Genomic DNA, 16,856 nt, shown 5'->3' with positions numbered 1-16,856 from the left:
AACTTATGCCATATAGCTACCATAAAAACTGACCGATCAAAATTATTAGGTTGTCAAATATCTCCCTTCCGTCTCGTTGTCTTTTGAATTTCGCGGCTATGTATCAAGCGCTACAGAGTTCGTATCTGGCAATACTATACACCTTTGATAGGTCTTGACATAACCTACAAAACGACGCTATGCATTCAACAGTTATAGAGGTGTAAACATGGAGTTCACTAACGCCGAAATTCGCGCTATTTTAAAGTTCTCCTTCGTTAAAGGCAAATCCACTAGAGAAATGTTCCGTGAGATTAATGGTGTTTTGGGGGATGGTACTATATCACTTCAAACTACTTTTTTTTCATTGAGTTATAAAATTCATAAGAAATAAAAAATTTTCCCAAAAATAATCAAACTTCAACCGTTAATATCTTTTAAACGGTTGGGTTTACGAAAAAATCATATAGACCTTTTTTGTAGAGCATTCAATTTCCTACAAAATCTAAGGAACAAGATATTTTTTCAAGTAATTGGAAGCGAGATATAAATTTTTCTCTCTGATAATAAGAAAAAATAGAAAACTGTAAGTAGGAGGACCTTCCCGTTACAATTAAAAACTCATGTTTGGAGAGGCTTTCTTAGAGGTGTCTAGGAACCTAATTTTCTGAGTACCAAACAAAAAAAAAAATATTTTTTTTTGAGTCACTCTAATAGATATAGTTGTTATAACAAATACAGCTGTGAAAAATATTGTAAATTTAATGTAGCTACAATTAACTTTTTCCTTTTTGAGGAAAATATAAAGGAGTTCATCTAAACTCATTCAGATAGCTCCACATAATCGTTACGTAACAAGAAACAATCTTCTAAGATATTTTTAATGTGAAATGCGTAAACGAAATTACTACCTATTTCATTGTGCACTATACACGCATACGTAACGCTGTGTTCCATAAATGGTAGTTGTGCTTGAACCTACTTTATTAACGTTCCACTTCTGTTAAACTCCATAACAGTTAACTGTTCCACGCCGCATAGTTAATTAATGCTTGTCTTCTTCTGAAATCTTCAGCTAAATCGCCATTAACCTCTGTTTAAAAATTCGAAATAGTTTACAGTTTTCCAAAGAATTATTATTGGTATTTGCTATGTTTTTCAAATGTGGTTTCTTGATTTCCGATCGAAATGTCATAAGTCGACTGCTCCACCTGTTATAAATGTCTAAGGAAAAACTAACTGCAAAAGCCAGCTCAATTTAGATTTTCAAAATACACACACAAATACAAGTTAGCTGCCCCACAAGCTAACATGCAAGCAACTGTACTTGACTTGTGATGATGACAACCGTATGGCACATTCAACTTGTTGTCAGTGAATTTATTACTACTGTAGTGCACTATGTGCCATAGCGCAATTATTCGTGCGGTTATTTAGTCAATCAGACAGGCGGCTCAGTCGTTTACGGTATACCAGTATTTACTATATGTCTGTATGTGTTTCATAGCAGTCATCGACAGTTCGTTTGCTTCAACGTTCATCACTTTAATTGCAGTTTAATTGTAAATAAATAAATGTCAGCATTGTTGCTGTTGCTGCTGCTGCTGCTATTGCAATTGTTGTGCCCATAAAAAGACAACCGAACAACAATAGATTGCATTCATTTTGAAAACTACAAATAGCTGAAGAATGTGAAGTGACAGGACGGAGTCAGCGAATGGGAATTCATCTAATTGAACTTGAAGTCGTCGCAATATGCACACTGAGCTACTGTCGGGCGGCCAGACTGCTTGGCTGTTGGCTGTATATACACGTATGTATATATATTATAAATCGTGCGAACAGGTTGCCTTTGTGGTCGGTTCATTGGCTACTTGCTGCTTCGCTGGCTCCCTTTTCCAACCAATTTGCACACTTACATACGCACATGGTGGCACACAATGGTGATCACTTTCTTTCCATCAAATTCACTTTCACTTGCCGCCATCGAACGCATATATGCGAGTGTGTATGTATTTCTCTGTCCTAAAAATTGAAGCAAGCAGTCAACAGCAGTTGTAGTTGTAGAGCTGTAGCAGTAAACATTAGTGGAGGCAGAAATCGCATGGTCCCGCCACAGTGTGACGCCAATTATTGAAGTATGGTGGGCGCAGTCATAACGATGAAACAAAATGTGGTTTATGGGAAAATAGCTATGCCAAAGTTATAAAGATGGAGTTTTGTAAATATTACTCATAAGAGAGTACTTTCGGTTACTTAACCTCTTTTTAACCAATCTAATTAATTCCTTAGAGCCACCGACTTTTATTCATAGGAATAGTCTACTCTGACCAACTTTAACTCTGCACGTGAAGTTGAAAAACCTTTGGTACTAGTTTAGTTAAATTTTCTCTCTTCCGAAGAGTGATAAATGATGAAAAAGCTATAAATACTCGTTAATCGGTTATTAACAGTTCTTATTCCTCTTCCGTTAGTTTTTGATTTGTGAATTCATAAGAACTATTCGGGATTTACATAAAAAATTTAGACACTATTTACTAAAAGTCAGTTTTTGGATTAAAAAGTAATTAATTTTAAATTTGTATGTCCAGTTTTGGAATTTCGATTTAAGATGTTTAAGAAATGAAAATTTAATTTTTAATATATTTTTTTTTTGGTACAAAATTTTAATTTTCGAATAAAAATTAAGAAAATATTTTTTTTATTAAAAAATGGAATTTCAAATAAGAAGCTGGAATGATGAACTTTTATTTTTAATTATAAACTTCAGATTAACATTTTTTTATTTGTAATTTCGGTATTAAGAATTAAAAATTTCAATTTTAATTTAAGTTACGATTTTTGGGCTAAAATTTTTTTCAGCACAGTATTTGGGATAAAAATTAGTTTTTATTGTTTCATTAAGTATATGGAATTAGATTTTTGAGATTACAGAATAAAAAAATGTGTTCAAATGTGAATTCCGTTGCTTGCAATCCTGTTACGAAGTCACACTCGAGAGAAGGGATGGACGAGGAATGCTTTTTACGATCTCAGGTCCCTCACTGAAGGTAATATTCCACGTTTCATCCTTCCAACAAGATTTCGCTCCAGTTAACCAGACTAACGTTCAAAGCTGGTGTAAACACAATGATGAAGGGGAGGCTGCCCTCCTCTCCGGATCTAAATTCATTAGATTATTGCACATGAGGTTTCATGTTGGATAAAATGAAGAACGTAATGCACTATAGATATATAGTATATATACTATAGATAAAATAGTTTAAGCAACAGTTACAGAAGATATGGAACGAAATTCCCGACGAGGTCGTGTGGGCCGCTTGCGTTGCCTTCCTAAAGAGTTTACGGCTGGCATAAATTGATTACATTTTTTTGTGGGGCCGGCGTGAAGTTTTTGTATTTTGAAAATAGTTGCAGTAGTTGCTGTTCTTTTAATTGTTATATCAATACGAAAATTGAGATCAGAAGAAAAAATTATATAAGACATATTTATATATTAAACGAAGTTTTTTTATTCAAGATGGAGGAAACACCATCACTTTTAATCTACAATAAATAAAGGTACTATATGTACATAACTATGATTATATCCATAACTGAAATGAAGTAAATTATATCTAGAACTCGTCGACTCTATAAGAGGTCAGAAAACAATATATCAAAAATCATACTAATAACAGTAGTAGTGTTGATGGTTGATACAAGAATTATTCTCAAACTAATGAAAATAACCTAGAATTGTTACTCAAATAGCGAAAGCCATTTCAATTCCATAAATATTTTCTTAAATCATGCCTCATTGGAGCAAATGCTATATTTCTGACATGAAATAGTCTTTCCGAGATGGTTTGAAAACTGTAAGACTAATAAAAACAAACTTTTTTTTTTAAATAAGTACGAATCATTATATAAGTATGTTCAAAAAAATTTAAATCGCAATTATGTATCAAAAAAACTGCCTTGCAAGCTTTGAAGTCTCATATTTTCTGGTTATAAGTGTACCCAAGAGCTCGAAATTTGTTAAGCTCTTACCTATTCTCACCGTTAGCTAAAATATTATTACATTAAAATTTCGTGAGCACTTGTTTTTTGGATTTTTTTGCTACAACTGTTGTTTTTGGTTTCGTTGAAAATTGATATTACCATTGCTGCAGGTTGATCATGGAGTCGTCGACATTTTCGCGCGCCTTGCTGAAGGTTTTGCTACGGAAAATGCCGCCAAACCAACATACACATTTCTACCTTGTTGCCATTCGTTGGCTTTTCGTATAATGTTATTTCATATTTAAAAGCGTTTGGTTTCACCTTTTTTTTACGTTTTTCTCTTAACTTTGAAAAGTGCAACAAATGAATATTTTCATATCGAAAACGAAAGTATTGCAACGACTTGCTGCCTGGCGGCGTCAACATCAAGCATTGGCTTTCCCTTTCTGTCGATCGGTTGTTGATCGTTGGTTCACCTGCGTGTTATGCGCGCGCCGTTGTTCAGCCATAATACCTGATACCTACACTCGCGCACACCGGCAATCGCACTCATTCATTCATTTATTCATTCACTCATTCAACAATTTATTCGTTGCACCATTGATGTGTGTTGCAGCTTTCGATTTTCAAGCGCCAGCATGTTTGGGCTTTTTGTTTAAGATGGCAGTGATGCACCGTGGCGATACGTCATCATGTCAATTATGGCATCTGTCAGGTATTTCTTTGTTTCGACTTTTGCTTTTTTGCTGTGCGCTTTTGTTTCTTGTGAAAGATTTTCAATTAAATGCGATTTATTTTAAAGATTTTTCAAGTTAAGCCGCAGTTTCAAATTTCTTTCAAACCGCACCTTCATATTTTAAATTTTCTCCCCTTTTATTTGTTGTTATTTTCATTTGCTGCAGCCGCATCTGACTCAACAACGCAAACACCGTGTGTGTGTGTGTGTATATAAATATATACATGTATGTTTGTATGTATTATTTTTTTGATTTATGGGAAAATTGTGAAGATCATAAAAATAAATAAATTCAATTAAAGTGGAACACACACGCCGGCCACAGTAAGAAACGTACCCGCACATCATACCACATACATACATATTTCTTACAAGCATTTGTGTGTATGTGTTTGCCCAAAGCTTGCGCCAACACTTAAGCTTGCGCGTAAGAGTGCAACAACAAGTGAAATGCAGCTGCGCTTCGAAATGAAAATTTAATTACTTTTTAATCTTCGCGGCTTCTGCAGCAATTAAGCAAATAATTACAATTAGTCGAGAAAAAAGAAAGTATGTGTGAAATAATCAGAAAGTGTTTAATCACGGTGGCAGTCAAGAAATTAAAAGCTCATTAATCATAAGAAATTGCTGTCATGAGTATGATTGGAAATACAGTTGAGAACTCTGAAATTGCAGCTTTATGCCCCGTTTGATTTGAAAGCAAGAAACAACATTAACTATGCCTAGAATACCATTCACAAATAAAGGAGTCATACAGGAACTTAAATTTGATCGCTCAGTTTATGTGGCAGTTATACATTATGATATAGTGATCAAGGAATATGTTCGGAGATTATAATGTTTCCTTTGAATACAATCCTTGCCACATATCTCGTAAAATAGAAAAGTGTGCCGTATAAGTATTTGATTTTGATCGTTCTTGATCGTTCATTTTGTTCATATAGTATTGCGATATCAGCGGTTCAGACAAATGAGCAGCTCCTTGAAGAGATCGAAATCTCTAAAACTGAGGGAGTAGTTCACATAGATACACACAGACGGACGAACAGACTGATTATCATTTATATATGTATGCACTTTGTAGGTTCTGTGAAGTTTCCTATTGGGTGTTACAAACATAATGCAAACTTAATATACCCTAGTCGGGGATATGTTAGATTTAAATAATCAAGAAACACAATTACTCTTTTTTTTTAATTCTTCTTCTTTTTTTCTGCATACATACCTATGCCTCTATCTATAATGAAATAATTCTCTTCTGGGTTTCAACTGGTCTTACAAAATATCTTGATTTTGAAATGATTAATTAGAACATATATAGTATATGCAGAAGTTTAAATGATTAAACCAATTTATCTAATACTTCAAGCGATTCAAATAATCATAAATTAGGTCTAGTAAAAAAAATCTATTACTCTTCCCACAAATGTTTAAACTCTGTTCCGTCATTCTTCGTCGAAACCACGACGCGCGATTTTATGGTCATTTGAAAACAGTTTTTCTTTCTTTTTTTTGTTCTGATTTTTCATACAGCACCAATTAAAAGTATATATGAATGCCATTACTTCTTGATTTAAAATTAAATAAAGAAAATATAAAATCCATTTTGGTTTCGTTTTCTCCTCCGAAATTTTTTATGGCGTTTTAAAATAAGTCCAAGTCATAATGACGGAGGATGACCTTAGTGTAAAAAAAGTAAAGCTGACGTCCCAGGGTTAATAATCAGCATCTGAAAAGATAAGGCTTCGTGATCGCATGACTCAGTAATGTTTGAGCTTGTGTCAAACGTCAAAGCTGGATACCAAAAAGTTGAAATTTGCCATATCGATAAATGCTAAACTTTTAGGAATCAATCACGCGCAATTGTAGTTTAGTTGTTTTCATTCCGGTAATTTTGATGCAATACGCTTTGCAAGAACAATGTTTAAAAATATCGATCAAATAATGGAAATCGTCGAATCCGATTGTCATATTCCAAGAGCTGTTTTATGACGATCTTATGCATGTGCCTTATAGTTTGGACCTGACATCAAGTTATTATATTATTTTTGTTTTTTCCGTCTGGTTTTACTGGTGGAAAAATCGTTTCTAGAGCAGCTTGTGAAAATTTAATGTTACAGTTTTTTGCCAATAGAGATGAAGATATCTGTAAGAGTGTTATTATAAAATTACCTTAACCCTGGTAGAGACCAACGGTCTGATACCAATGAGACGAGACCAATGGTGCTTGGCTAGGCCTAGGCTAGTTTACATACATTTGTATGGAAATACGTGTTGTATTTACGCTCATATATGTACAATATAGATACATTTTTGAAATTTCTTACCTCTCGATTTGGTTGAAATCAAATTGACTGCCTTGTTCACGCTTGACCTTGGCAATAGCGTTCACAAAAAATGTATCATTTTGAGAAAAATTACATTTTTTCTTAACCTTTTAAAAATCACGCGCAATTGTAGTTTACATGTTTCTAAGTTCATGATATTTCATACAAAAAAATATCTAGCCAAGAACAAGGTTTAAAAAATATCGATCAAATAATAATCGCACCATTGGTGCACTAAGATGTAATATTATAATATCCTTTTTTCGTCCTTTTCGATACGATATCCTTGAACTTTTTTTGCTGAATTCTATAGACAATAAAAGTCTAGGAAGCTACCTGGAAGCGCAAGTCGTTTGCTACACTCTAAATATATTTAAATAACGTTTAAAAACAAAATATGCCTGGCCAGACCCGAGGGTCTCGATGAGGGTTAAACGCCAACAATCGAACAAAATGGTTCATATTTCACCTTAATATTCAATTTAATGCGTAAATAATGAATTTATTTTACTAGACCTGTTATACCTGAAGAAGAAACACCAAGTGTTTAGAAATTTCGAAAACATCCATAAACAAATCGAGCTCTCGACATGAAAGTGTCCTCACATTTAAATGTGTTATTCTTACAAGCGAACCAATTTAAACAATTAATGAATTAATATGAATGTTTATTTATGCCATGTAGGGGTTACATTCTCCCTATTTGTAAGTGAGAGTCACCATCGGTCCATAATTTTATAATGATCGAAGAGAATATGCTATGCTATGCTATAACTACTTAGCCTCAGATATCCATAACTACTCTTACGGAACTTTTTTGCCTCAGCTCTACAAATTTTTAAAACTTTTATGAACAATCCTGTTTCTTTTCGAAAAACAATATCTAAAAGTTTGGCTTTTACCGCAATGTTTCTAAAGCACACGTCACGTTTTAAAACTTTTTTTTCGTTATTTCGGTGACTGAGGTCATCTGATATGATTTAAGTCAATTGGAGACAATAAGAGACCCCAATCAGCTCTCCGAAAGCAAAAAAATGCGCGGTATTGATGTTATAGCTCATCATCTGATTCATGACACTCTGTTCAAGATTTTTTGAACTATGTGTTAGTTAAAATGGGAAAACATTAATCAGATTCGGTATTTTCTGGATATTTTTGCCTAAAAGAAAAAATCATTGTTCATATGTATTGGACAAACACATTGCATGTATTTTAACAACTTTTTCGATTCTCACCAACGGCAATTGATAAATAACATTTGAAAATCCATACGCTTCATTAGTCATTGGTAGTTTGATAATCACAAATATTTGTTTTTAAAACAAAAAACTAATACTAATTAAATATTGTATATTTTTTCATGCCGCCCTTCTCAAATTAATAACAAAAGCCGGTAACACCGCCTGTAAGTATGCAACACTGAAAAATATGTTTTAAAATATTAACAGAAATCAGAATTTTATTCATCATTTGTGCCTATTTATAAGTACATGAAGAATGGTGTAAATTTTGCATTAATATTTTTTCAATTTTTTTGCCACTTTAAGTCACTTTCATGGTTTTCTTCATAAAAATGTCGCCAATAAAATTCAGAGTATAGTATTTTACCTCTTTTTATTTAAATTCTTCACCATTGTTTTGTTTTTTGTTGTTTCCATTAGTGCGAGAAACAGCAGCAGGTCCTTGTGGAATTTGTCTTTTATAATAAAATGTTCTTGTTTTCACTTAGTAAAATATTTTAAATAAAAAATTTGTGAAAATGACCAATATTTAGTTTAGTGCTTCTTAGTTTGCAAATTTTATAGCATTTAATTTGCGCATTGCTCATCAGTTATACCTCTATGAAAATATATATTTCCAAAAAATTTTTTTTTTAATAAGAAGAAGGGTTAGTTGTACAATCTTGGGTTGAGAAATTAATAAACAATTCGGTATAGCTTCTGAAAGATGAAAATGAGTTATCAACTACTATTTATTTCTTCTATAATCAGAGCTGGATATGACTTTTTTGACAACGAATCAACTCAAAAATTTTAATCAAATTCAATATGTCTAGACCGTGATCTACATACCAAATAATCAGTGATATCTGATTCTTCGGTTAATTTTTCTTCAATATATTCTCTTTAGCTCTTCGGATATGTTATAGCTATTTTTGGTTTGAGTTAGTTTTGTTGAAGCCATTTTCAATATTTTCTATATAAAGTTTTGGCAACACCTGAAGATTTCTCACCTGATCTAAACCTCACGAATTGCGAGAGTACAAAATTTTCAATTACAAACGCACTTAACCTTTCCTTACTTGTGAACTTTTATTATACCCTGAACAGGGGTAGTTTATAGCACCCAGAAGGAAACGTCGGAGATCGTACCAAAAATATGCATACAAGGTCTGTCGCAAAAGAAACACAACTTTTTAAATATAACTGTTTCTGGTGGTGCCACCTATTGGTGGGTTTATGAAATAAAAAGTTTGACCTCCTGTTGACATTTCGTAAAAATTTTAAGAGAATTGGATAACTACAATCGATGTTATCGATCAAAAAGTGACAGTAGCTTTTGGTCATCGGTCGTAAAATGCAAAGAGCAAATATTAAATTTTGTTTTAATCTTGGGAAAACGTTTACTGAAACATTTCAAATGATGAAAAAAGTTTATGGTGATCAGTGCCCATCCCGTAGTAATGTGCATGAGTGGTTTAAGCGATTCCAAGAAGGTCGTGAGGACCTCTGTGACGATCAGAAGTCTGTCGTCTTCAGAAGTCAAAAATAAAGACAATGCTGATTTGGTTTTACGATTCCGAGGGTATTGTCCACCGAGAGTTCGTCCCACCTGGCCAAACGATTAATGCTGTGTTTTACCTTGGTGTTATGAAGCGTCTTTTGTCACGCATTCGTCGTGCTCGACCACAATACCGTGAGGCAGGGTCCTGGCGCCTGTTGCACGATAATGCGCTGTGTCTTCGGTCGATGCTTGTCACTGATTTTTAGACAAAAAACTCCATATTAATCATTTATCACTCACCTTACTCACTTTACCTGGCACCCTGTGATTTTTACCTATTTGGAAAACTTCATTTGCCCATGAAAGGAAACTCGTTTTAGGACATTTCAGCTATCCAAAAGGCGACGATCGATATGCTCAAGAGCATTGCGAAAAATGACCTTAAACACTCATTTGAAATGCTAATTGACCGGGGTAAACGCTGTATCAAAGCGCAAGAAAACTACTTTGAATAAAAAAATATAACTTTTAAAAAATATTAATTTTTTGTTGTTTTTTTAATAGTCCTTGTATATGGATGATCAGCGTACCGCGAAGAGTCGATTTAGCCGTCCATCTGTATGTATAAAGAGCTATCATATAACTGAACGATCGAAATCAAGTACTTTTATAGACAATTTTTTTATTTGACAATGTATCTTCACGAAATTTGGAATGGTTACCGTTTAAGGCAATGGTGTAATCTCAAAAGAAATTGTTTAAATCAAGTTGGTCTAGCATGTTGCTGACATACCAACTGAACAATCGGAATGAAGATAAAGATCACTTTATACCCTTCTATGTCATAAAAAATGCAGCTGTGAGCAGTGAGCAAAAGAAGTTAACGTTTTTATAAAAAAAATTGCGAGCAATACCATTTAAACGTTGCAATAATTATTATTGGTATATAATTGGTGTATGTGAAGAATAACGGTAATTTTAATCAAAATTAGTCACAGGTAACAAATTCATTCTGCTGCATTTGCATTTATTCAAATTTACTACAACGCTCAATACCACAATAACGCCATTCAACCAACTCCACCCACTATCTAACAGCTGGACATTGCTTTGCATTATTTCTGTTCACTTTAATTGTAATTACATTTTGCATATTTTTCTTTTATCCGCAATACTTGCAATGTGTCAACTGACTAATAGCCATTCGTAATACAACACTTAATAAATAACTTCCATTGCACTTCGGCGTTAAAGTCAAAGGGGTCGTTGATCGTTAGATTTTAGTAGGGTGGTGCCAATACACTGCACAACATTCTGCAATAAGGGAGAAAAAAGAACCAAATAAAATTTGTTTACCTTTTTTTTCAAATTGCGCTTTCAGTTTTTCAATTAATTTCAGCCAAACTACTGAGTTTCCGTAGTGTTCAATTGCCACGTTGAACTACTTATGCACTTTATTACTTGTTGTTCGTTTTCGACTATTTCTTTTGCTTGCATTTACTCGTTTACTTTTTTGTGTGTTTCTTGGAATATCTCCATCTCCATTTCTTCTCCTATTTTTATTATTTTCCTAATTTACTTCTGTTTTGATATTTTCCGAAAAATTCAGAGCGGCGCTTTTGCGTCCATACTACAATTCACATTTTTTTCGGTAGTTGGCTCTACGCTGCCGAAATCCTCTCTAACCACGCTCGGCTCCAAACCAAAGATAAGGCGGTCGTTTGTTGGGGTTGTTGGGTCGTTGATTAGTGAGTGCCGCGTTTGTTGGTTAGTTGGTCGTTCGGTTTGTAGGTGGCTGAGCCACATTCAGCGATTGTCTTCACGTAATTGTCATTACCATTCACTATTAGTCATGTCAATGGGTTTCGCGAAACACACAATCACAAACACTAATACAATTCAATCGGCTGTATACACCAGCACTCCACCATAATACTCACGTTCAATTTTGCGGTTAAAGTACTTACACGCGCAACGACTGTCCGGTAGCCACGGCGACAGTGCACGTAATGGCCCTAAAAGTAAGAAAAAATTATACACAGAAAATGAAGTAAATTGGAGCAATCAAAAGTTGGCTGCCACTGTTGTTGTTCCTTGGGCGCGAAAAATATCGACACTTTTTGTGCGCTTTATTGTAGGAAATTACTTAATATTATTTCCCTGTATTTACCGTTGCTGTAATAGCTTAGCAGCCACAGCATAAAAAATCATTTAATTCACATTTAATCTGGCTAGCGGTTTTTTGTTGCGCATTATCGATTGCCTATATAATTTCGAGAACTCACATTGAAATTGTGGTTTTAATTAAGAATTATTGCTTAACTAATTTATATTTATAACTAAACTGTCATTTTGTATGCTTTCTTTCAATTTCAAGGCATCACGCAAGGTTTCGAAATGCGGTTACCTCTTCGTAGCACCCGATTGGGACTTTAGCAATCCGTTGTACAGAACAAAGGTAAGACAAGTTTTAGTTTTTTAAACTAAATTTTACTAATATATTAATAAATTTTAGAATGAAATTTATACCTAATAGAATCAGGAGATATATAGAATTTTGTTTTATTAATTTACCTTATAAATAGTAAAATGATAATAATGATTCAAATGCATGATTTCAGTTGTTGTGAGTAAAAGCTTAAATTACGAAATTTAATAGTAATATCTGTTATCGATTGACAATTTTTTCGCTCGCTACCTTTAAGCATAGCTCTCTCGTCGGAAATTGTACCTAAACATGACAAAATATTGAAAACAAAATAATATTCATTTTGTTGATTTGGAAATTTTAAAGTCTAAGATCTTGTATATAAAAATTAAGTGTCACGTTGTTTGTCCGCGATGGACCCCTAAACTACTGAACCGATGTTAGCAAAATTTAGCACACTGTGTCCAGTTCGAAAACTTTCATTCTGCTTGTGGATTATTTTTATTTGTTTTTTTTTTTTTTTAATTTTTTTTACATCAAGTTGAGAATATGATATCATGTTAATGGCCGTCGCCACAGTTAATTGTCATTTGATCCCATTTTATGGCATTTTCCATCACTTTGGCCAGAATTCCGGCAATAGGTCCTCACATTCTTGACGGATATTATCTTTAAGTGCCGCAAGAGTCTGAGGCTTGTTGACATAAACCCGCGACTTTAAGAAGCCCCACAAAACGAAGTCTGGAGCGGTCAAATAAGGCGATCTTGCTGACCAGTGCAAACGCCAAACGGGAGATTAGGCGCCCGGGTAATGCATCCTCCAGCATATCGTTTGTGGCACGCAGGTTAGCGCACCATTGTTTATTTATGTGTATTTCGCATGTGTTTACTACACAAATGTCAAAGCAGAACTGACATTAGAGGTCAATTGCAAAATTTATAGCATCTTTTGATTATCTTCCGACTTTTGCGCCACCGCTTAGTATAAAATGTATACCACAGCAACGCGTGGCCGGATCCACTAGTACATATACACTGGTCACATAATTAAGGACACTCCGTTTTCTTCTAAAACAATGGTTTATTTTATAATTGAAAAGCGGCATATTTTTTTCAAACCTAAGTTATCATACAATATTTATAATCTTTTAAATTATAGATTTACTGAAAATTTAATTAAAAAATTGTTTTCAATGCAAACAAGTGCGACAAAAAATGAATCATATACATATATCTATTTTGACTTGGTCAACTAATTAAGGACTCTTCAGATTTTTGTTTAGTATATTGAAAATAATTCTAAAAACTCAAAATTTTATTATGAATTAATGTTTTAAGTTAGTATTTTGTCGTATAGCCTTTTGATTCAAACACAGCTTTACATTTTGAAATAATTCGTCAGCATTTTTGCTTGACTTTTTCCCCAAACCTCTTTTGACATCTGCCCAGAGGTTTTCGATTGGATTTAAGTTCGGACTCTGGGTAGGCCAGTCCAAAACCTTAATGTTTTCGGATGAAAGCCAAGTTTTAACATTTCTAGCAGTATGCTTGGGTTCGTTATCTCTGCATAAAAATATGTCAGGCATGTGTCCCTCTACAAATAGCTTCATTGTAATCGACAATATATCTTTATATAAATATGGGTCCATTCCGTCGAATAGGACCTGCACCGTACAACGAAAATGCAGCCCAAACCAAAATACTGCCTCCACCATGCTTAACCGTTTTTAAAGTGTATCGAGGGTGAAGTTCCAAACAACAAGTTAAATTTAGATTCAGCGCTCCACAGTATTTGTTTCCAAAAATCTAAGGATTTTCCGATATGCTCCTTTGCAAATTTATTACGACTCTTTGTGTTTTTGTTTGACACGTTCGGTTTTCTTCTTGCACAACCCCGTAGCAGAATTTCAAAAAGACAACGTCTGATGGTTCGTGTTGATGCATCGTTGGTCAATTGATCCTTTATCGTGCCGAGAATTTGCCTGGAAGTTAAAAAAGGATTCGCCTTGCTAGCTCTACAAATTACACGATCGTCCTCTGAAGTAGTTTTTCTAAATCGTTTTTTCTCATTTTGTATGAATCGATCATGGTTCACATAGATTTTGAGCACAAAAGCTCTTTCGTTACGGCTTTAATGGACATTTTTTCCTTCACGTAAATTATAATTTTCCACAGTTCTGGAGTCTAACTTTTTTATCGACACATGTATATGTAAATGATCAGCGTGACAAGCTGAGTCGATCTGTTTGTCTATCGAAATATATACGCGAACTAATGCTTCTGTTTTTGAGATTTCGATTTGAAATTTTGCACAGGGTCTTTTTCTCTCAAAGAATCTGCTCAGTTGTGGGTACCGCCGATGTCAGACCACAATAGCATACTGCCAAACAAACTGACTGATCTGTTGTTTTGACCGACCCATATAGCATATACATACCGCTCATTTGCTGCAAGACCGGCATAAATCAAAAAACGTGATTTTTGAGTTAATGATGCAGAATTGTTCGTTATATCATACTTCATGTTGAGTGAAAAATTCATATGAATACCTCTTATATGCTCCGCTTAAGAAGATAATATGATTCCTGTTTTCCGTGTAAGGTTGGAGTCAGTTGAAAACTTTTAACGCGTTTTCTGGCAAATCGATTTTTTTGACTTATGCCGGTCTTGCAGCAAATGAGCGATACATAGCTGCCCTAAAAACTGTTATATCAAAATTATGTTCTTATGTGAAAAACTTTTTTCTTTGATAAGTTATTTTCAATTTCCGAACAAAATATTCAGATCGGATCACTGCAGCGTATAGCTACCATACAAACAGTCCGATCAAAACCAAATTATTTTTATTTGCGAACAGTTTTATAGCTTCGGTGTAGCTGAAGTTAATAATACTTTTTGTTTTATTTGTCAAATGTATATACATACATAATATGAATAATATAGGTATGTATGTATGTTTGCCAACACCAAAGTAAACAAATTTGCTGCACCTTTAAATGGCACGTCTGTTCTCCAGCTCCCACATCACTACTGCGCCTCAATGAAAAGCATTAATGCACAATTTAAATAATGATATCTATAAATGCGATGAAAAAACGAAACTGCAACCAAAAATGCATTTTAATGAGCTGCATTGAACAAAGAATGCAGACACCTCTGGGCTGTTTAGAAAATCATGAATGAAGTGAAACGCCTAAACAAAGCTGGCGTTTTTATTCAACAATTAGTACATATAAGGATAAATAGCACACGAGCATATTACATATACGTATATACTAGATATATGTATATGTATGTATATCTTGTATATGTATAAGCCGCTGTGACAAAATCTCTAGCATTATGCATGTGTGCACCACATGTGAGGTTTTGTTCTTGTATGCTCATTTATAGGGTGGTCTTCTATGAGCTTAAAGCGTATAATTTGAGAGTTCTAATACTTTTTTTTTAAATAGTTAACATTACTGCTTTCTTTGTTCCTGATAAATTATTTGAAACTAGGCATTCAGTATAGCTGTTGAGACTTCTTCATAATCGAATACCGTTACAAAGAGAGTAAACAAAAGCTGCAAATTTCGCTCTTTCAAACAAATGTGCTCTTGTGTTAAAAAAGCTCCTCAAAAAATGTATTAATACTCAACTCTGTGAAACACCCCATAAGTTCATTATTTAAATTACGTTTTTAGAAATTATTTATTACCTGTGTTATTTATTTGTTATTCATGCGCGTAAAAATGCTAATTAGTTGCACTGATTTGAAACAGAAATACACGTATATAATAATGTGAGCTGGCGTGTTGTCGGTTGACCCAATATGGTTAATAGATAATTTGCAATAGGTGATAAATGCCAGATTTATTAGTGCAAGCGAAGCGTATTTGTAGCTGACTGTGTACGTTATTACTTCATGGTTGTTGTTTCTAACACCTACACAAATTTTTTTACTAAAGTTTTCAAATACGAACATGAAAACAAACAAAATATGCAACACTTCCTACACCCTCCTACATTGCCTCTGCTCTTCTGAATGTAGTAATTTGTAGACAAGTAGACAAATTGTTTTCCATACTCACATGTACTCGTTAAATACCCTGAAATAAACTAGTTGTATGACTTCAGCATAGTTATTTCATAGCTAATTGTCATTCACAGTGTTTGTGCTGGAGCTTAAATACCGATGCTCCGCTTACTTAGTATGCCTAACACATTTTGTAGCGGATTAAGTCTACGGCTTCGACATTTAAATGCAGATATTTAAAATAGAGCAACGTAGATGTGCGTTTTCATACACCCCTGAAAAATGTTGCATAGGGTATAATAGTTTTGTTAAAATAAAAATTGCTTGGAAATTCTTAAAACAAAATAGCGTTATACATATATACATATGTGTTATACATAGCAAATTATTGAAAATTAAAATAATTTGTCTGCTCGTCCCTTCAACAGAACACCCACTTCTACGACGGTAGGGTTTGCGCCACTGCCACCAATACTTTATCCATTAGTATGAACTACTCATACTCAACAATTTTCAAGAAAGAATATAATATTCACCTCCAAATCTGTGGAAAGCCTGTCGGGCCTGAGCCTATAGGGTATCTACAACTACTTATAACTGCGTTATACATATAAAAAATTCATGAAATACATATTATTTTAAAACAAGAAAAAACGATAA

General features: G+C 33.8%; 1 protein-coding gene across 4 annotated transcripts in view; it reads left to right on the top strand.

Moving 5' to 3' along the window:
* The window catches only part of LOC126752512 (protein outspread), a 173,005-nt gene that overhangs the window by 67,373 nt on the left and 88,776 nt on the right, over positions 1-16,856 (top strand). For 3 of the 4 annotated variants that reach the window (XM_050463360.1, XM_050463359.1, XM_050463364.1), the window contains exons 3-4: positions 8,417-8,431; positions 12,128-12,208. In XM_050463360.1, coding sequence (XP_050319317.1) covers positions 8,417-8,431; positions 12,128-12,208 — 96 coding nt within the window. The remainder of the gene's footprint in view (positions 1-8,416; positions 8,432-12,127; positions 12,209-16,856) is intronic. The other variant, XM_050463361.1, reaches the window with a different exon arrangement.

The sequence above is a fragment of the Bactrocera neohumeralis genome, chromosome 3 (genome assembly GCF_024586455.1).
Source record: "Bactrocera neohumeralis isolate Rockhampton chromosome 3, APGP_CSIRO_Bneo_wtdbg2-racon-allhic-juicebox.fasta_v2, whole genome shotgun sequence".
Lineage (NCBI taxonomy): Eukaryota > Metazoa > Arthropoda > Insecta > Diptera > Tephritidae > Bactrocera > Bactrocera neohumeralis.
Note: the sequence above shows the minus strand (reverse complement) of the source record. Positions and strands in the feature narration are given on the sequence as shown.